Below are 22,399 nucleotides of genomic sequence, written 5' to 3' on the forward strand. Positions count from 1 at the left end.
CAGGCTTCTCAAGGTAGAGGTGGCACTGGCAGTCCATCCCTGCATTCCTCAGCAGTTCACAAAATAATGCGGAATAACTACACCACTTACACAGAGTCATCTTTTATACCAGCAGTCTTTAAGTATTAAAGCCCATATGTCAAGTGTCAGCTGTGATTTTATGTAAACACAGACACCTTGAAAATGAGCAATATCTTTCAATTGCAGCACTTTTGGTGCAAGCTCATTATAGTTACTCTATTTCCTCTTGTTAATAGTAACATAACTGATTTTGTTAATAAGAACTTTGTTAATTTGTTAATAAGTTTTGAAGCTGTTACAAGGTTGCAACTTTAAAATATGAGAAGAGGTGACTACCTGCATCTTTAAATTGTCTCCTGATTTGTGGGTATCTCTGAATGAAAAGGCCCCACATAAATGCTAATGCTGCAACGAAATATAAAATGCATACGCACTTGAGATAACAGTGAAATCTGAGTGTCAGTGGGGTTTTTTTGTAAGTAAAATCATATGTTATATTGTTGAATTGATATAATATTTGTTATTTTATAGATTTATAAACATGTTTGTTCAACATTTGTTTCTTTGTCTTAAACACCACCAGTTAGTGCCAGGGGCCAGCAGTTTTGAAGTTGCTGGTATTTATTTCCATATTTATCTAGGAGCAAATGTATCATTAAAAGATCATCTGGGTCGGAATTTCTTGCATTTGACGGTATTGCAACCTGGAGGATTGCAGCATCTGAATGAGAAATTTCTGCAGGTACAGTAAGCATCAAATTGTGTCTTCCTGCTACCCTTACTAGAAAATGTGAAGAAAAAAACAACTACCATTTTATTGTGGAATATTTGTAAAAGTTTGTGGTACTTGTTACGTTGCCTGGTGTCACAGAAAATAATTTGAAGAGGTAAATATCTCTCATGAAAACGTTTGAAAGCCAATAATACAGTTTTCTTATTGCCAGGCAAAGGAATAACAAAATCCCATAAATTATTTTGCTGTTGGGGGATTGAATAGCTCAAGAGGTAGGCAATAAAATATAGAACTTTTCACTTATATTTTCCCAGCTTGCATGCAGTAGGGCTATGGGATGCATTCATATTCTATCAAATTCTAGGATTTAAACAGCTTACAGCATATTCTACAGGTGCTTTCTGTGAACTGGACTGCAATGAAGACTTGGATTTAGTTTTGAAAAGGATTTCAGACATGGATTTGTATTTGGCTATGCTGAGGTGAAGCATTCATACTGCTAGGGCCAGGCTCACCTGAAAGAGTTAAATTTGCTAGGCTCCAGAGCTCCAGAAGCATTTTTTTAAATGTGAATCAAGTATAACTGATCTTACTACATCTGCTGAAATCTGTAAGCAACTTTGATTAGTAATGCAGAGTGGATTTAACTTCCCTTTTCAGCTGATGTAGAGAATCAGTTTTAAACCAGTGATAACTCTCAGTTGTCTGCATTGATTTTCTAGTCATTTGTCACACTAATAATTTAGACAAAGGAGTGAAGTAGACCAGGGAAGGAGATTTTTAGTTGCTCTAAAAAGGCTACACATAGGATGTTGTTATACAAGGTATGGAGGAAAAACAGGAAAATGAAGATGAGAAAGAGAAACAGGGGAAATAAAATGGCACTGTAAACCAGTGTACGGCTGGTTCTTGACAGCCAGAAGTTCTGCTACTGAATACAGAATATAGACCACCCTTATGTTCTATACAAGCCTTCTGCTGATTGCAATGAGTGCTGTGGTTGAATGGCAGCAAAGAAGAATCTCCCGTAATGCATTTGTACTGTGGATGGATTGCAGTTAAGGGTGCAGAGTGGCAAACTGCTGTGTTCTTCAAACCGTAGTTTATTGAAAAATGGTGAACCAGCAGACATTAAATGCTTATCGTTGCTAAATTTACTTTTCCTAAAGTTTGTTTATTATTTTTAGATACTGCTTTTAAGTATTAATGCTATTGTTACAAGCTATTAGAAGCTGTGGGGCATTAATGATATAAATGTAATTCTGTGCTTTTGGGGTTTTTTTGGGGGGTAACAGATGGAACATATTAAAAATCTCGTAGTGGACGAAGATAATGAAGGATGCACTCCCTTGCATTATGCATGCAGACAGGGTGTGGCCCTCTCTGTAAATAATTTACTCAGCCTCAACGTTTCCATCTACTCTAAGAGCAGGGACAAGAAGTCACCACTGCACTTTGCTGCCAGGTTAGTATTGCAGTCTAGGCAATGAAATCAATGCCAATTTTCCATCTGAATTTCTTTGACATTCATTTACATATTTATCTTTCAAAGCTATGGGCGCATCCATACATGTCAACGACTTATAAGAGATATGAAAGACACAAGACTTTTGAATGAAGGTGATAAGAAGGGAATGACTCCCCTTCATTTGGCAGCCCAGAATGGTCATGAGAAGGTAGTTCAGTTTCTCCTGAAGAGAGGGGCCCTTTTTCTCTGGTAAGTATACAGATTTTCATTCATTAAGGCAAAAAAGAGCTACCGCCCTGCATTTTATGTCCATCTGCTGGGAAGTTTATACAATATGAATGTAAATACAAAATATGAAAAAATATATGAATATATGCAAATATAAATATATAAGAGCATATTTGTAAAATATTTTTAAAACTAAGCTGATTGTGCCTTTTTTCTGCCTGACACATAGAATCATGGCTAGCTGTAAAGTAAGACTTCTGAAACTGGGGAAACTGAGGTTTCTCTAAATCCAGCTGAGAGAAGAATATTGAACCTTTTGATGTAAAAAAAAAAAATGGTTTGGAAATATTATAATCATGTCAGCTTCACTTATAGGCTTGAATAGAGATTCTTAGGATTGGTGGTTCACAGGCAACTTGCCTTGCACTCTGAGTCTTGGTTTCAGGTTAAAGATCATTGGCAGCTCCACAAAAGCTGCCATGCCCACACCTGTAGCCAAAACTACCAAAAGGTTAGAGTCCTGTTTCCAAGGTACAGTCTAGAGCTTTAACTTTCAAGTCCTGTGTGTCCAAGTCCACTGCAATTACACCTTGGAGCTGGGGGCTTAAGTGTTTTGAGGAGATCCTTTAGCAAACAGACCTGTCTTACGTTTGTTATTTGTGACTGCAGTGGCTTCACTAAATGGACTATTGTCAAACCCTTTATTTCCAGTGTCCTTAGCTAGACTAGTACACCTAGCAAGGACAGAGATGATAATATACATAAATAAGTAAATATATATGTAAGTATGTATAGCTATGTGCACAAATGTATATGTGTATGTATTTTGGCTTAAATTAGACTTAAACCTGGTCTTTTTGAAAGAAATGTCCCAGTAGGTTCTATGCTATAAAAGGCTGAGTAAGTCTCATTCTACTAAGAAGAAGTAATACTAATAGGAATAGATTTGTGTGCTTATAATGTTTTGTATATTCACTGTCTTTAAATGCAAAATTCCATAATACGTCTATGATCTATGCCAGACCTGTATTAGTATTGTATTAGTAGTATTGTATTAGTATGCCAGCCAAGTATTAGTAACAAAATATTGCAAGCATTTGTGTAATTTTCAAGAGACATATAAGAAAATGGACACAATTCAGATGTATAGAGAAATATAGAGAGGTAAGAAAGGATAGAGGGAGACATAAATACTGTTATTGAGTTGAACTTTTTACTTCCAAATGATGCATTGATAATCACATAATAGTTGACAGAAGGCACGGATATCTCTGCAGAAACCATGCCAAAGAAAAGAGATTTGAGTCAGAGGAGAAGGCATTTATATTTACTTTAAATTTGTAAAAAGTTTTCCATGTATAATTACTAATTTTATACTGCTACATATAAGTGATTATAAAGGCTGGACAGCTCTGCACCATGCTGCCTTTGGCGGATACACTCGCACAATGCAGATCATTTTGGATACTAATGTGAAGTGTACCGACAGAGTGGATGAAGAAGGGGTATGTGTTCACAGAACATTATTTGTTTCTGTCTGCTATTACTTCTAGACCAAATGGTACTGGTATGCTATTAGCAGTTTTCCACTGTGTGCTGCCTTTCATTACTTATGGCAGATTTAAAATCTTTATATTGCACCACTGTTAAAGCTTATTGCTGAATAAATAATATATGATTGCTGAAATTTTTATCCAATTCTTATAAGTGGGAGATCAAAAAAAAAAGCAAATAGCATAATAGAAAATATAAAATCCTGAGCACGTATGTTAGACATATCCCTCTTGCCCTCTTTACAATGCAAGAGTAGTTTAACAATGTATAACAAACAGTGGTAATTTAAATTTAAAGCGCTTACACAGATTAAAAACCAGCATCAACTATAGCTCATTAACATACTGTTTTAAATATGTCTATTCTGCACAGCAATGTCCAGCAGATACAGCTCTTTCTATATCTTGCTCTAAAGTTTTGACAAATGCGGTATCTGTTGGGTCAAGACAGAATCCATTTCCTGGACTGGAGAACTCTTGTATGAACCCGCCTAACAGTTCCCCAGCAGAAAACACACAGTGGTCATTTTAAAGAACTATTCAGTTTCCAACACAGAAGGTGTTGCTGGTTTCTCTGAGGACTGGTGTTGAACTCATTTAAATTATTAGATTAGGAACAAATCTTACCTAGAGATCAATGAGATGCCAATGCTTAGGTCTTAATTTCCCTCAGAAAAATCTGAGTGGGTTGGGAAGGCTTTGAAAGGTCACCTTCAGTGTGACTTGATTCCTAAGCCACTCGTGTTACTTTTATGAAAATACCAAAGATGTTCCTCTTTTGAAACTCTACCTGCAGGTTTTCTTGCAGATTTGTTTGAATGAGCATGCCTGGATATAATTGAATGCTTCTCTTCCTGATTATTAAATGCAGGACTTCTATATCTGCAGATAACATCATTTTTACCTATTTGTGACTTCCATAAAAACATACTAATGAATTGGCCTTCCTTACCTACTTCTAAGTTTCCTCTTCAAATTTAGCACTACCAGAGCCATAAGTATAAAGATTATCTATAGTCTCTATCAGAATCTCTGTGACAATATTCTGTTTTTTAATGATGCTAGTAAAAGTATTCAGGTCTTGCAAGTCAGAATAGCATGTAGCTTTTCAACATGGGAAAGGACCAAAATGATTCTCATGCATGCATCACTGTGCTACTTTTCTGTGCAGAACACAGCATTGCACCTGGCTGCAAGAGAAGGACATGCAAAGGCAGTAAGGTTACTTCTTGACTACGGTGCAAAAATTCTGTTCAACAAAGCTGTGGCTTCTTTTTTCCATGAAGCAATACACAATAGGAGGAAAGATGTAGTGTCTGCTGTCATTTTGCATAAAAGGTAAGGTACACAATAAAAGGGATTTGAATTTATTTTGTTTTGTATTTGTTTTGTTCTTTTAACTGAGATTATTTTCTGAAAACCAGTAGTTTAATAAGACTGAGGACATATTTCAAAATTCCAGAGATTATGTTTTGTTCTAGTGAGATGAAATAAAAAATGACATAATTGGAACGGACATCAGAAAGGTGGCATGTCGTTTTCCATATTAGATTGTATATTCCCATTCTGTTAAAACAAAACCACATAGAAAACATTAGAAATAAGTATTTCTTCCCATGTCTTCCCTATTCTTACATACATAATTTGAGTCTGTCGCATAATGCTTTGATACCTACAGAATTTTAATCAAAATGTAAGTGTAACTGATGCCATTCAAGAGATGTAATTAAAAATTGTTGTTTAAAATATGTTGCAAATATTTAAAACTGTGACAGTTCAACTGCAGTTTAGAATATTTTATATTACGGTCTAGTTAAGCCCCACTTCAGGAATAAAAATGTTGCACCATTGCCTCTTAGTAAGAATTTCAGGAACACTGCTAGTATTTTAGTGTGTTTATAATTACTTGCCTAATCTTGAAACACAAGATTCCGGCTTTAGTTCAAGTTTCATATTTTTCAGAAGGTCTTAGTGTAGTTGATACTTTTCTGTTTAATTGACAAGAGATTTTAAAATGGATCAGAGAGGCATCCAGAATAATACTCAATTACTCCTCAAACAGCTCATTTTCCAGTTGAGGTTAGTAAACTTGTTACATATTGTGATTTGCAAGATAATACCTTAAATAAAACTCAAATAATCTAAAAGTAGTTAATTTAAAAGAGAAGCAGCTAATTAATTTTCCATTATCTCAACTGATTTTTGCAGATGGGAAGAAGCTGTTGTGGCATTCTCTCACTCTTCTAGTGCCAATAAGTGTCCTTTGCTGGAAATGGTTGAGTATCTTCCTGATTCATTTAAAGTAAGTTTTGTGCACATCTTGAAGAAATGACTACACAAAAATACCCCTTAAGTTACAAAATAGCTTTTGCTATTGCTTTTCTAGTGCTACATACACTAATGTGTATTATTATAAAACAGAAACAATATACATTCACAAATTTATTTAATTGTATTTTAGTCATAGTTTCAGGTTGCCTATTTTAATTTCTTCGGTGTTAGAGAAATTCTTATCTTCCTGATGTCAACGGAGTTCTAAGAGTATAAAAGTAGTATGAAAAGTAGTATAGGAATTATGAAAGTCAGAAGAGAACTGGGTTCAAAACCATTTGAGATATTTTCACCTTCTGAGATAACCGTTAAATGGCAGTACAGAAAAGCTTTTTCTTAATCTAGCAATTGGCTTGGTATGAATGTATTCATAAACACTTCACATTTTATACTTGTAAACTAACATGTAGCCTTGTGAACCACATAGTTTCATTATTTAAATCCTACACGGAATTTTATGTCTTGGAATCATACACCATAAAATCTGACTGAATCATCACTTCTGTTAGATGACTGCTGTATTTGAAGGTCATTTTCTTCAGGTGCAAACAATCCTGATGAATGTTATCTATATCACATTGATTCACTTTTCTGTTCATCTTCACAGCTGGTTTTGGACAACTGTATAATTGAGTCTTCAGAGGAAAAAACCAGTCGAGACTTTTACGTAAGTGAATAAAAAAAAATTGCGAAGACAGTACATTTTGTGCTCTCAGGATGGAATGTTAGTAGTGGTACATTATTTGCATAATAATTAAATTAGAAAATCATCAATGTGGCTTTCAGTTACTAATACTGGACTACATTGTAATGCCTCAAATATTTTCTATGGTTGCAATTATAAATCTGTAGTTGGTAAATTAAAATCAGCCAATACTTGATTTATGGATAATTCAGTAGTTATTAATCAATAACTGTATTTGAATCTGCTTTTAATGTGTCTTTGGCAAAAACTCCTCAGTATTAGAAAGATTTTTAAAAAGCACTTCACAGATACTAGCTATCTTCAACTATTAGTCTCTTTTTTCTTGTTGTTCTCAGCAAAGTCACTGATTTAATTATCTTTATTGCCTGTGTGACACTGAAATGAACACATTTTTGACTTTAAAGCTTGGAAGTATACAATTTGTATACTTTAACGTGTATGACAAGGTTGTATGACAGAAAACACAGGTGACTGATCTTATTTTATCCTTTGGGCTGCAAACAGTTTTGAAGTTTGGTTTCTGTAGTCGTCATGCTCGTGCATTTTAACAAATTTAACATTTAACTTGAGCAATCTATAGACTTTATCTTTGCTGTGTTAACTCTTGCAATCAAGCTAGGTATCCAAGGTTATGTATATTTCAAGATAACAGTGGTAGAAGACATAGTATCTATTTATACATATCAAAAGCATGCGTATCATAAATAGTACACTTGTCATCAATAATTCACAGTGTTCAATGTGTTTCTTTTTTGTAAATTCTTTTCCAAAATCTTAAGCAGTAAATTGCTTTCACAGTGCTAAGGAGATATGAATGTTCTACAGTTATGTTATCTTTTTGAAAACCTCCTTATGAATTATTACATTGGATTGTGTCCAAATCACTAACAAGAATTGCAAATTTTTTGCTACAGTTTCTTTATATTGTGTTATCAAAGCCATACAACTTTTAAAAACAACCTTTTATTCGAAGTGAATATTAAAACAAATTGCCTATCAGAATAACATTTTTAAACTGATATTTAAAGAAGAAATGTGTACTTTTTATTTTACAATGAAAAATAGCTACGTGTTTAGTAATTTTACAGTCACAGACGTGTATCTTGATGGCATGTGTTCACTGGCAGAGTGATTAACAATTAGTAAACATCAGTGTTCTCATTGCTTTAACACAATATGCTTTTTTTTTTTTCCTCTAAAGGAGAACATTTTAAAAGTTAAGCCAATTGTCTCAATCTTAGATTATCAGTTTCATCACATTTAAATACTGGCATATGTTTATTATTCAGATTGAATATAACTTCAGATATCTTCAGTGTCCTCTGACACTTAACAAGAAACTAAAGGAAGGTGAAGAAATCTTCTATGAACCACTTACCACTTTAAATGTGAGTTCTTCTGTGACATCATTCCCCTCTGTTTTGCTTTAGATAAAATCAAGGACTTTGGGTTTTTATCATAATATTTCTTTTCCAACACCTATAACTGTATATTTAAAGTATACTGGAATGAAGAATGTGACAAAATTCTTGTAGTCTAACTAATAAGTATTATGACATTTATCTTAGGTTTAGATAAAAAATGTCAATTTATTTAAACAACTACACAGGTTTCAAGACAGCATGCTGGAAATGCAGGTAATACATCAAAGAATACCGTACTCCAGTCATTGTATTAATAGTGTCCATGTACTGGAATGCAATGCATTGAAAAGCCTGACAAAACTCCCTTTTGCATATGCTAACTGCAAAATATTTTCTGTGCCTAAAATAAATTTTCTGTTCTTGCACACTGACTATTTTTGTCAGAAAGTGCTTACAGAACAACCTTTCTGCCTTAATTTGATTAATTTTTGAGCTTCATGTCAGCAATTAGACTTGGTATACTGTCTAATAATAAATAAATATTTTCTAGGTAAATGTAACTCAAAAAGCTTGGTCATCTCACATGTATAGTTGGCAAAGTGTTTGCTCCTGAAAAATCATGTAATGTTCAGTCTTATTTTTTGGCAAAATATGCTGTTTCTGTACAGTTATTTTTTAAAGCTTGAAATAGAGTAACAGAGCAGCAGAGGAGAAGAGACAGCAGCAGCTTTGGGCTGGAGTGCATATACAGAAGAAATCTGCAATATTTTACAGGAATTTTACTTTTCATTGGGCTAATATTCAAGTAAAGAAGGTGACCTAGCCAGTTCTGTAAGCACTTAGCTAGATGAGATAACTTTGATCCTTCTACATTCTTGTTTCGTAGGCCATGGTACGCCACAATCGCATGGAGCTGCTCAGTCATCCCGTGTGTAAAGAGTATTTGCTTATGAAATGGTAGGTGTATTTTAATGTACATAAAATATTGCATGTCAGGATCAAAGTTATTGTGCCTGACAGTTGTTTACTAGGATGTACATATTTATAGTATTGACTGAAGCAAATGTTTTTTCCATGTGACCTTTCATAAGCATATTTAGAGTATGCTGATGATTGATTATCCTATAAAATGTAGCTTAGAATTTAGTAATGATTCTTTGATATTTACAGCAAAGACAACTGCTATCTTTGTTTCCACTTTATTGCAAAAGTATATAATAGGATTGACAAGTTAAAAAGAAGAGGAACAGTATTTCAGAATGACTGATAGACTTTTGTCCACGTGAAGTTCCATGAGCACATTCATCACAAAAGGAAGTTAAAAGCAATGTTTATTTCCTCATCTTGAAAACATTGTTGACTGTTACATTTGAATGCATGTTCTTCTAAATTTGTGACATGCAGTAACTTTAATGTTCTTACTTTCAAGGATGGCCTATGGGTTTCGAGCACATCTAATGAATTTAGGCATATATTCTCTTGGTCTCATCCCGCTGACTCTTCTGGTCACTCACATACAGCCGGGAAAACCTTTGAATGGAACAGAGATCTATGAAGCAAGACCATTAGAATATGAGGTACTGAGTTTTCTTACTAGATACGATACGTTTAAGATTTTTATATTAAAAAACATATGTTTATTTAAATAATTTCTAGAATTATTTATGATTTAGCAACTACAAGTAATAGAATTGAAGTTAATATTTTTAAACATTCAGCAGCAACTTCTGTAGATAATTTTCAGTTCTCATTTCTTATTTTTAATCTTTACTAAAAGTTTCACATCTGGTACATGATTACTTCAACTTCTTCCCTGAAGTGAATATTTCTTCAGTGTTGAAGAAAAAGGATTAATGTGTGTTTAACTATGAAAAGACAGAAAACAGTGGATTTTTAGCTTTTTATATCCTTTATATTTTCAACCAAGAAAAATGGAAATTTTACATGGAAACGGTAGTCACTAATAAAGTGGTTTGGGGTATTCAAATACAGCTTACTTTGCCTGTATTATGTATTTCCTTTGCAGGCCCAGTATTTCTTCACTATGTTCATAAACTATGAGGCCAAGGTAGAACAATTTTTTCCAGTCTGTATATAGCTACCTTGTGTATAACAGTAGTCAAAAATGAAAGAGCAGAATTTAGTCATATATGGATAGAAAATGCCATTAAAGGTTTTTAAGTATATTGTTTGTTTGTTTCTATAATCCCTGTTTATAAACTTAAAAGAGAAAAATAGAAAAAATGGTGTTCTGCCAACATGTGAATGATATATCCCCATTTTGGAATTACGATGTCTCAAAATGAAAAACTTTATTTGTCAGCAAAGTACATATGCATCATAGTGACTTTTGAATGTTTGTCTCCCAGTCACATTCACTATATGCATTGGATGAAAACGATGGGGCCATAAGAAAAGCAAACAAGCATGAACCTTGTCTCAGGATAAGCCTGTCCTCCATAGATACTTTTGACTTGCTAAGAGACAAAGCTCAAACTTTTTTCAGAAGCTGAAACTGGAATAATTAGGACACGATAGTGAACTGAAGAAGTTAGACTTGCCAGGTCCACCACTACAGGAGTATGAGGCTTTAGAAAAGAAAGACATGTTGGTGCAACTGGTTGGTGTCCATTTGTAAGTGCTTTCTTCCCACAGTTAAAGCTAAGCAGTGTTCTGTCTTTTGAGAATGCTGTGTTGTCCCTAAGCTGAGCCTTACTAGGCTTCCAGAGAAGGAACTGCAAGTTCTGCTGTTTATTGAACCTGTGAGTACAACTCACACGTAGTGTTACACTCCTGTGTCTATTTGAAGGGCAGGACACTCACAGAGTTCTGTCTCCATGACATGGAGTGAGATATTCTGAGAAGAGATACCTGCGCCATTAGCCCTGAAACAGTAACACACTGGTGTTAATGGAGGCAAGATTTTGCTGTGTGGCAAACTTCTCAAATGATCCATTTCAAATAAGTGATTTTATCATGAAAACAAATGATTATGGCAAGAAAAAAAATAACAGAGGCAAGAAAATATTTTACAGTTCTTTTGGGAGAGAAAAATCAAACTGAAAAAGAAACTCAAAAAGAATATGCTACTAGAAATATGAAATAAAATAAACTCAAGGGTTATGAAAGGTTCATGAGGATATCCTGATATGTGAAAAAGTGTGGAGAATCACACGTCCAGCCCAGTAGGTATGAGATTCTCAAACATTCAGAAGCCAGAAGAACCATCAGGACTGGAAGAATTCACACTCCACTAACTCACTCACCTCCCTGGTGGAAGACAGGACAGTGACAGGAGCTGCGTACAGCAGACAGAGAATGACTCAGACCGATCCAGCTCCATGAATCATCAGAAACTGGGTGGAAGAAACATAGTTGGAAGAGGGAGTCCTGTCCTTCAGCGAGGAGCAATGCCAGCTGATGGGGAAGCACTGCGCTGAACAGGAGCCGTGAAGGTGCTGCCTGAGAGACCAGAGCAACACTAGCGTCCATGAAATGTCATGCATTGGAGGAGACAGTGTTCCCATGGCTCAGTAATGGGAATGGAGTGGGGATGCCAGCTCTATAGGGAGCCCAGGTTAAAAAGGGGCAACGTGACTTGGCAAATGCTGATGTGTACGGCAGCACCACTGAAAAGTGAATTTGTCATCTGCCTGTGTGTTAACGAAGCCTCAGGTGGGGAATTAGCTCTACAAGTTATTTAATAAAGATTAAATTCACCATTGTTATCTATGCCAGTAGAAAAAATTCTTTGCCTATGCTAGTTATGAAGGGAGACATCAAAGAAAGCAGCCACGTAAGGATGCCAGGACTTCCAATTTGTCCAGAGACTTCTGTTTCCATTCCAGATACTGTAATATGATAGTGAAGTTATGGACAACAGAATTTGTCTTTATGTTCATCCAGTGGCAAAATATACTTTAACTGAGGCATAAGTACTGCAGTTCCCAAACTCAAATACTAACAGAAGCTGCACCGCAACTATTTATCATGGGAATGCACAGACTGTCTTACCTGGTTTGAATAACTTAAACACAATACACGTGATACAGAATTCACAATAAATATTAGTAAAACAGAATTTAGGTAGTAGTAAGTTTATTTGAAGCAAGCTAACAGACTTTCTGAACTTGGCAGTATAATATACATGGTGTTTCTAAAAGATGGACCCAATCACAAAATCTCTGCAACCACAAACTGCACATGAATGAAACTCTACAGTCCATGCAGCAGGTGGAAGGAACACAGAGCATTTATAAAAAGGTTCCTAAAACCTGATAACTCATTAAACTGCAAATTTTTGTGTAATTTTAACATGTTTGATCCATCTTTTTGAAACACCCTCTATCTGTAGTAGGTAGAGCTGAAATAAATGTTCACTTAGTAATTTCTAATTTGTTTTCTGCTCTGATTTTTATTTCAGAATTCATACTTCACAAGGGTGTGTATGTGTTTAGTTTTAATTATGAGTTTACTGGGAATCTGCAAAGAAATATTTCAGCTCATTCAGCAGGTAAATACATCAAGAAATAACATTAATCAGACAGTGTGCTTGCATAGCAGTTTGTGTGATATTGAAATAAATCTAATTTTCCCTCATTAAAAGGGAAATACCAATTTATATAAGACTAAAAGTGAGAAGAGGATTTAAATAGTTTATGGTATTCAGTCCTTTAATGATGCATGGCTTGTAAATATGTATCTGTCTCTCTTAAATCCTAGAAATTGAAATATTTGTTGGATTACTCCAATCTACTGGACTGGACAATTTATACTACAAGCATAATTTTTGTGTCTTCTTTATTTATTAATACACCAGCTCATTTGCAGTGGGAATGTGGAGCAATTGCTGTATACTTGTCTTGGATGAACTTCTTGCTTTACCTTCAACGGTAAAAGTTATTGACATGCTTTATAATAAAATACTTGTAATATTTTCAGATATTTTATGTATCCTAAACCATGACTGATCAAGTCTGATAGCCCTATATTTTTGGTTTGCAAGTTTCAAGATGAGGACCACAGGAATTTTTTAACCTAATGAACTGTAAAGTGGTTTTGAGTGTTTTTCTTGTAGAGAATCACAGCATGTGTTATGGCAACTAAGGAAATAACAAGATTTAAGTAAGCAAAGCCACCACATTTATATAGACTGTATAGATACTGTATAGACTTTCACTTAAAAAATTAATTACAAGAGGCAAAAGGAAGTCTATTTTTATAAGTAACACATGGGAGAAGGTGAATTCTCTTATTATTTTACAGATTAAATGGCACACCCCACATTTTTAAACCATAGTGTCCTGTAAAAGAACTATAATGGAGGAAATTACTTCTTTAATTGAAACTAGATTTGTTTACTGCCATTAATGATCTTAATGCTGTCACTGGTACAATAGCTTCCACACGTCATGGCCTGCGGGAGAGCTGAGTGAAGGGAAAAGTAGTGCGGGTGTAGTGCTTACAGCTAATAAATTAAACATCTTTGTGCCTGAGCAGGACAGCCTTGCACAAAGATGAGGTGTGGCTGATCAGCAAGAAAATGATGATTTGGAGCTGTTCAGAAAATAAGGATGTCAGTATGTGATAACACTGCTTATATGCTCTTCTGATTCTTGTCGTATATATGCACTAATCACTCCCATGAGGTCTGACAGACAGACAAACTTGGCATTTGCTGATTAATTTCAGGATCATTTTACTGTAGCTGAGATGTTTAAGGACCAGGTTTGTAAACAGAGTTAATGTCATGGAGAGTATCTTTATAGTACTGCCTCTGCTGGCAAACCTCCTCCTACTTGTGCATGACCTTAGATGACCAATGAATGGGCAGCTCTTCTTTGGTGTGCTGTGGGCAAAATGAGGGTTGAACCTAAGGAGTAAAAAGTAAATTAATGATTGCCCAACCTTTCTTCTTCTGCTCGATGAAAAGCTTCCCCAGCCTGAATATTTTTTTCATTTGTATAGCTATAGAACCCTACACATAATTTTTCTAACTCATTTCAAACTCCATTGACTTCAAGGGAGTTTTGCCTGATAAATACCTAATAAATAGCAGAAGAAAGGGTTTGCTTTCCTTCCAGATTAATCTTTTCAGCCTCACACATAATATTTCAGGGGGAAAATCCTGTGGAGAGATTTTCTCAGTTGCTACTGTTGTAGCATGAAACACTCATCTGGTCCCTGAATCTGGCAGAAGAAATGAATTCCCAAGTTCAGGTGTGGGGGGGAAAGTAGCTTAATCTGCTTTATGACAATGCATGTTCTGAGATCTGGTTTCTGTGTAAGCCAAGAATGGGAGACGCTTGCCAGATGACAGACTGTTGTTGGAAACACAGGTGCCTTAAAACTGTGCTACTCCCCTTCTCTTCCTGAGCAATGTGTTTGTTTTCGTTGGCTTGTTTTCCATACTTTGTAGTGTCATAAAAAGCAAAATGTTTTAAAATCAGGCTTGTGACTGCTAGATGGATCACTGTGCCAGTTGATATTTGGCTTCAAATAGCAGCAAAAAATGTGATAATTTCCTAATGTTATTATTCCAAGTGCAAGAGGTGTACAATACTGTACTCTCTGTGGCTATGGAGAGAGTAGAAGTTGTTCACGAAAAATAATATCTTGAAGAAGTACTGCTCTAGTGCATTAAAATAAAAATTATGTAGTTTAGGCTTGCGGTAAATAAGGTCACTTGCATTCTTTATGATGTGAAAGTACATTTCTGTACCATCTCAGAATGTCTCAGGCAAAATGTCTCTTTTTAGATATGAAAATCAGGGTTACTTATTGCCTCACATGAATAACTGTAAAAAACTTGAAACTCAATATTTAATTGTGCATATCTGTTCTGTTTACTCATTGTCTAGATTTGAAAATTATGGCATCTATGTTGTGATGTTCTGGGAAATTTTGAGGACTTTGATTCGGATTGCTGTTGTTTTCTTTTTCCTGATACTGGCCTTTGGACTCAGTTTCTTTGTCCTGTTGGGTTCACAGGTTGGTGGAATGTCACAGTTAATTTTTTGTCTTTATAAGTTTTATTTTTGACTAAAAATCTCAAGAGGTTATTTACAAATCTCACCGGTTCTTTTTTTTGTTTGTTTTTGGTGTTTCTTCTTTTTTGCAGCAAACATATAGCACACCTCTGCTTTCTGTAATGAAGACATTTGCAATGATGTTGGGAGACATTAATTATCATGATGCATTCCTCGATCCATTACTAAGCAATGAATTACCATATCCATTCCTGAGTTACACAGTTCTCATTATATTTACCTTGCTTATTCCAATCCTTCTTATGAACTTGCTAGTAAGTATGCTAATTAATATATAAAAAGCGGATAAGCACAGGTATATACACAGTTTTAGCATATAGAATTACTTTAGTGCTTATTTATGACATTCCTTCATTATTTAACAAATTGATATTTTCAATAACATATTAAAAGTTTGCCTTTCCTTGGACTTTTTTTTGCTCTAGTTTACTGTTCTGACTGTTTTCCCATAATTGAGTCTTGCAGGGTTCTTCTGGATAATCTTTAGGTAGTACCTGTGATGGAATTGAATTGGAGCTGCATTGTACTATTATGAGATCTTGATAAAGAACATTAGTGAACAAAGATTTTAAGAACTACTTTGATAAATGTGTACTTTCTAGCATAGGTATAGTCTTAATTGTTCAACGCCTTGCTGTAACATAACCTGGATCTAATTATATTAAAAAAAAAAAACAACAACAAACAAACAAACAACAAAACAAACCAAAACCTAGATCTTCATTGCACACAAACCAGCAGTCAGCAGCAGTGTTAAAACTAACTAATTAGCCTGACCTGAAAAAAAGAATCAGAAAACCTGGTAATGGTGAGAAGGGCAGAAAACATGTAATACATGTTCAGCCATGCTCCATTCAATGTCAATTTTTTTTAGGCAATCGGGTGTCTATATGAGCTGAGCAATGTAAATCAAATGTTTCAGGTTTTCTAAGTTATTTTTTTTTTAAGTTATTTATTACTGCCTTGATCCTGTTCAATCAAGAGATCAAGTTTTTAACATAAGAGCAGTAATAAAGAATCAGAAAGAAGGAGTGTTATTCTTGATGAATCTTTGAAGTAGCTCTTTAGCGCCTTACGGATATGGATTTTCCAAATATGCTTATAAGGGGTATGTTTCCAAATTCACATGGAACAAAATAAATTTAACTTTCTAGAAATTTTGGATTTAAATATGAATATAAGAAATACAACTCAAATCACAGACTATGAAAAAATACATAATGAAATCTTTGTTGGTATTTTTAGATTGGTTTGGCTGTTGGGGACATAGCAGAAGTACAAAAATATGCTGCGCTCAAAAGGATTGCAATGCAGGTAAGTAGCATACTATAGAAGCACCAACTACAGGAAATAGATATTGTTGTTAGAACACCATTTAGATGATTAGTTCATTTATCATCAACATCCCTAACATTTTTAACATCTCTGTAAAGCAAATTAGTGAACACGGGCATCCTATTCTGAGTCTCATTTTTGGTCCTATGAGTCATTGTCAAGGAAATGTGTAAGCAAATGCATTTTTAAGGAACTTTCGAACAGTCAGTTCAATGAGTTATTCCAACAACAGAATCTCAAAATCAGTATATTCGATGTTTGAAATTAGAGAGTTGCCTTTTAAGAAGAGAATTGATGAAGTGGAAAGAAGGCTAATGTACACAGAAATCAAAAGGAGAGGTGTGCACAGACAGAACACTCAGGAACAGGAATAGCTCAGAAATACTTTCTGGTAGTCACGTACCTTTAAATTGTGTGCTGTACTGACTTAGTTCAAATGTATTTGGAGAATTCTGTTCTAAAGAAATATTTCCTTCCAAGAGATATTTCTTTTGCTAGAGATACAAATGTCTAAAGCAGAAATATAAGGGCAGTTCTTGTAGTAGTGAATGTTTTTTACCTGTTTCAGGTATTTCTTTACCAACAGAATGCTCAGGAAGGATGGTGTCCTGCAGCTTCAGACAGTACTATGAAATATTTTTAAATCATATAACCTTCTGTATGTTTGACAGGATTATAGTTGTCTGCAATAAGTTTATACTGTACATCTTGTTTGTTTAGATACCTGTGCTCAGTATTTCTGTAGCAATTTGAGAATGACTGGAAAGGTAGCATCTTCTGAAAGGACATTCATATGTAACATACTTGTTTCTACCCGAAGGAAAACTTATCTCACAGGCCTTCCACTTGCATCTATTCTGACTCTGCCATAACCTAGTAAAAGGATATAGCATAACAGAAAAGAGAGGGATCACCCTCTTTCCCATTACTATTTGGTTTTAAAACCCATGGCTACTATAGGTATTCCATCTTTTGAACATTTCTGCCCTGTAATTCTATACATCAATCCCCAGTGTACTAAGGGGTTATTCAAGCCATTGCACAAGAGCTAGCTCAATTTTGAAGCCATTTTAATTGTGAGAGTGCATATATATGTGGAGTAATTAATTCTGCTGAGTTACTCAATACTGCTATGACTAGATGCTTTTAGTGTCTGGCCTGGACTGTTCAAATATTATACCATTGTTTGCAGCACAGATATCTTCTGAGATTTGACATCTAGTAATAGTACTTTGAATATAATGACATGATGGTTATTTTCACAACATAACGTGTCTTTATCTTAAGAGAATATATCTTGTTCTGAATGCAAAACTATGCTTAGGTTAATCTTCACACCAACCTGGAGAAGAAGCTGCCATTTTGGTTCTTAAGTCGGGTGGACCAGGAATCAATCACTGTGTATCCCAACAGGCCAAGATACTGTGGATTTATGGTAAGATGGTGAATCTTAGGCTAAAGAATTCTTACTAAAATGTGATATGATAGACTTACTTTGTACAGAGATTGCTAGGAACATCGCATTAATAAGACTCAACCATTAACTGACATCAGTGGAATCATGATTAGACATCGACTATCTCCAGTGAAAATGATAAATCAGTTTGAGTGCAGCCTAACTCATTCAGATATAATTAGTGTTTGCATTCTCAGTGATCTGTAACTTATTAATGTGAGATGTGCTACAGAAGTTATTCAGACAGAAAACAGAATTACTCCCATTTGTCATTTTTTCTTTTATTTGTTTACTTTTCATTTCAGCTGTTGTTGGTAAACTGAATTTCCTGATTAAACAAATTTTGCAAAACAAGTGTTTAATATGCAAAAAATAACTTCACAACAGAAACAGCTTTAACACTGTGGGGAGACTTTTATCATTCATTTATTTGGGATTTTAAATCTGTTATCAGACTATAATATATGATTGCATTTTGGTTCCATGTTTTGTTTAGAGCGTGTTCCAGTATTGCTTTGGGTGTGAGGACTCTACCACAGATGCACAGAGCACTGATACAACGTTAGAACTGGAAGTTCTGAAGCAGAAGTACAGGTATTTGTTGTATTATTTTACTGCTGTAAAAATAAGTAGAACCAATATTACAAATATACTCCTATTAAAAACAAAACAAAATAAAAAAAACAAACAAACAAAAACAGAAACAACTTTTCCAGAGCTCCATACTGTACCTAAAAAGTAAAAGTCAATGTAGCTAGTGCCCTTAAGTAAGCTCCCTCACTATGGTAACTTAGTATTTTATGTTCTGTAATGTATTTACCTTCAAAATACTTGTACGGTAGAGAAATATTTTTATCCAATGGAAGAGAAAGGGGACAGGCTTGTTTGCTCATTAAAGTAAACTGAAGTAATGGGGAGAATGCATTTTCATTTCAGAATTAGAGGTTTGTGTATGGAGGTTTTCAAGGGTTATTTTAAACTCGCAATTGATGTAATTCCAATTGCTTTGCAAATTTACACTATCTGTAACCAACTTTCCACTGGTCCAATGGTAAATCTGCTTCAGATTGTTTCCCCAAAAAAGGATTGGTGTCCTGGTTTCCCTTTGAACAAATCATCTGTTTCCTGGACCCTTGGAAGGAATTTTCTGTACTTATTACTCTTACTCACCAACATATCAGTCAGAATAGTTTCAGAAAAGCCTTCTGTGAACACACCGTTGCGAAAATCTTTCTCTACTCTATCTCACCCTCCCTTGCTCTTTTTTTGCTGTTTTGTTCTCTCTTTTTCTTTCCTTTCCTCTCTTTTTTTTTTTTTTTTTTTTTTTTAATACACTATATTTTTCTCTCCCTGCACAGATTCTGATTCTGTATTTTTTGCATAAAGGACTTGGCAAGAGTTGAAGGGGTGAGAATACACCCTACAGATACAGGCAAAACATGGCATTTAACAAGACTTTCTTCAAATCCATACTACATCAATACATTAGAAACCAGCATCAAACATACTCCTCTTTTTTCCCTACAGAGAGGGAAGAAAACTATCATTTTATAAAATTAGAAAATTATTTGGAGTATAATAACTTGGGGCCATGCCACTATGGAAAGTTATATTTACTGCTCTGAAAGTATTGGCTGAAAACTTTGTTTTACTATGTTGCTTGTCTGTTTTTATGCTCAGAGTTCAAAACAGAGTTCAGTTCCTACTGAAGACAGTGGCAATCAGTGCTGAGTGTATGTTCTTGTTTTTTGATCCGGGGTGGGATGTTTCTGCTTTGTATTAATGTTAACTGTTTGCTGCACTATTTTAATTCTTGTTGTTTTCACACATCTAAAGAAGCCCCAAACAGTTCTTCACAGAGAATCTTTTCAGTCACTATGTTTTTCATGTTCTAATTTCATGAGACATTTTGAAAAACAGGTTTTAAAAAAACCTGAAAAGCCTGTTTGGTAGTATTATGAAGACAGTTTCTAGACATATTTCCCATTTCTTTCATAAAAGATGACGGATATTGTGTTCTGTATGCGTCATACTAACCGATGTTAACTTTTTGTTTGTATCAATTGCATTTTGGACAGCACTCAAAAAGAGATCAATAAGTGCCTCATCACTGTCTCTCCTATGCTGTTAAAGTAGTTGTGAGGTTCACTAAATGTTTGTGGATTCTTAATTGCTATTGTAAATCTGGCCCTTTTTTCTTGCCAGATTACTTCAGTCAATAGCAAAAACTTTTGGCAGAACTGTTGAGAGATTTATTTTGAGAGCGAAGTTGCTCTTACCTTAAGTATATAATATTATTTTTCTCAAGAACCAAGAATTTTTTCTTTAATCCTATTTTCTGAAACCTGGAAAAGTACCACAACTTGAAAAATTAAAGGTACTCCAGATAATATTTTTGTCAGTAGAGGGTGAAGTTGAGGACTGTTGGGTCTTTTGCACCTGTGATTTTAATGACTGAAATGTCCTTTGAAACCAAATTACGAAGCCTGCTCTATGCATACTTTTTTCTTTCTTTTCAGGCTCAAAGATATATCAACACTGTTGGAAAAGCAACATGACCTCATTAAGCTTATTATACAAAAAATGGAGATAGTGTCGGAGGCTGAGGATGAAGACAGCAATGATTTATTTCAGCACAAGTTTAGGAAAAGGCAGTTAGAACACAAGAATAGTAAATGGGATACAGTGTTAAAAGCTGTTAAAACAAATGCGTGTAACCAAAGCACAGAAAAGAACAATAGCTTCTTCTAGACATGACTATGATATCATGTTGTATTATCACTTTGTTTTACTTTAGGGTCACTTCTCTCAGTGTCTGTGCATCATGTTAATGTGATACATCATGTATTCAAGTATAAAAAAAGGCCAGATCCAAAAAAAGGATGTAGGTACTCAAAACAGTATTTAAGGAAACTGAAGGTGTCTACATCCAAAACTGTGATCCTAGAAGTGGCTGGCTAATCAGGAAAGTGCCTAACTCACCAGATGCCAACCTTGCTGTTCTGACAGTTCCCAAGGCTTCTGTCTAGAGCTGTTTCTGGATTTGGCCCTAGTGCTCTTAGGTCTGTACTTAATTACAATATTTCCTGTTATGAATATTTTTAGAACTGCCGAATTTTTAGAAATTTCAACTGTAATTATTTGGTATTCAGATGTTATGAGTGAGCCAGTGGACTTTATGTAGCTTAAAGAAAAAGTAAGAAACTAACCTGATGGATTGCACTGCAAGTTTTGCTGAGTAAGGACTGCAGGATCAGGCCTGAAAGGTAAGAAATAAAAAGGTCATGAAAACAGGGGAAGGACTGTTTTCTTTTGTGGATAATTATATGCAGTTCTCAGAGGGATCATTTGTACTGGCATGCATATAGCAACAATAGAATGACAAGTTAAACATTAGTCATTTACAACTTACTGTCCTTATACTGCTAACGTGATTTTGGCCTTCCTGATAACCTAAAAACTGACCTTGCTACTTCGGTATGCACTTTGGTTTTGTTATTTATTTACTGGCTATTCAGTGCATTATGTAATATACAGTACTATGTCAAATGTGGAAATAAACATGTATTAAACTGTGTTTAAGTACCTGAGTATATTTGTTTCAAAAACAGTGCTAATAAAATAATTATGACTGTATGTGGCTGCAATGCTCTGTGGTCTGCTCTTGAATTCAGGCATTTTCTTTAAGAACTTAATATACATTAATTCTTAATGCAAAGAACAATTATGATTCCTGTTTATTTAAAAGGTAGCTGCCGGAAGGTAATTCACAGTGTACAGAATTTGTCCAGTCTTCAGAAAACACAGGAAAATGCACTGCAAATTAGTGAGACTTGTGCCTTAAAATTGCCATGGATGACACATGGGGAAAATGCTTTCTCATCTGACTGCTTTATCCCAGCTTTGAGACTTCGAATGCTTGCCTGGTAAAAAAGAGAAAGCAGGAGGTTATCTCTGGTTTTGCCCACTCTACTACACTTACTAAGGTGAACGGTTGCTCATTATCTAATGGTGAATGGCATCTGTAGAGATTCAGGAAGAATGTGGAGTTCATTTCTCTTCACTAGCACAATTCATTGATACTTTTGAATCCTATGGCATAAATCCACACCAGTTGTAACTGAAAAAGTTTGCTGTTAAAACTGAAGTTCTATT

The 22,399-nt window shown here is 34.8% G+C and overlaps 1 protein-coding gene across 1 annotated transcript in view; it reads left to right on the forward strand.

Moving 5' to 3' along the window:
• The window catches only part of TRPA1 (transient receptor potential cation channel subfamily A member 1), a gene marked incomplete at both ends in the record, with an annotated part of 36,328 nt that extends 15,333 nt beyond the window's left edge, over positions 1-20,995 (forward strand). Inside the window, 18 exons of the mRNA XM_082043781.1 lie at positions 663-763; positions 2,050-2,219; positions 2,307-2,471; positions 3,841-3,955; positions 5,175-5,341; positions 6,212-6,305; positions 6,942-7,001; positions 8,330-8,428; positions 9,291-9,361; positions 9,834-9,981; positions 12,828-12,917; positions 13,127-13,296; positions 15,265-15,394; positions 15,525-15,707; positions 16,699-16,767; positions 18,113-18,223; positions 18,741-18,838; positions 20,764-20,995. Of these exons, the coding sequence (XP_081899907.1) occupies positions 663-763; positions 2,050-2,219; positions 2,307-2,471; positions 3,841-3,955; positions 5,175-5,341; positions 6,212-6,305; positions 6,942-7,001; positions 8,330-8,428; positions 9,291-9,361; positions 9,834-9,981; positions 12,828-12,917; positions 13,127-13,296; positions 15,265-15,394; positions 15,525-15,707; positions 16,699-16,767; positions 18,113-18,223; positions 18,741-18,838; positions 20,764-20,995 (2,273 nt within the window). The remainder of the gene's footprint in view (positions 1-662; positions 764-2,049; positions 2,220-2,306; positions 2,472-3,840; positions 3,956-5,174; positions 5,342-6,211; positions 6,306-6,941; positions 7,002-8,329; positions 8,429-9,290; positions 9,362-9,833; positions 9,982-12,827; positions 12,918-13,126; positions 13,297-15,264; positions 15,395-15,524; positions 15,708-16,698; positions 16,768-18,112; positions 18,224-18,740; positions 18,839-20,763) is intronic.
• Positions 20,996-22,399: the final 1,404 nt, after the last annotated feature.

Source organism: Streptopelia decaocto (genome assembly GCF_964273445.1).
Source record: "Streptopelia decaocto genome assembly, chromosome: 2".
In the NCBI taxonomy this organism is placed as follows: Eukaryota; Metazoa; Chordata; class Aves; order Columbiformes; family Columbidae; genus Streptopelia; species Streptopelia decaocto.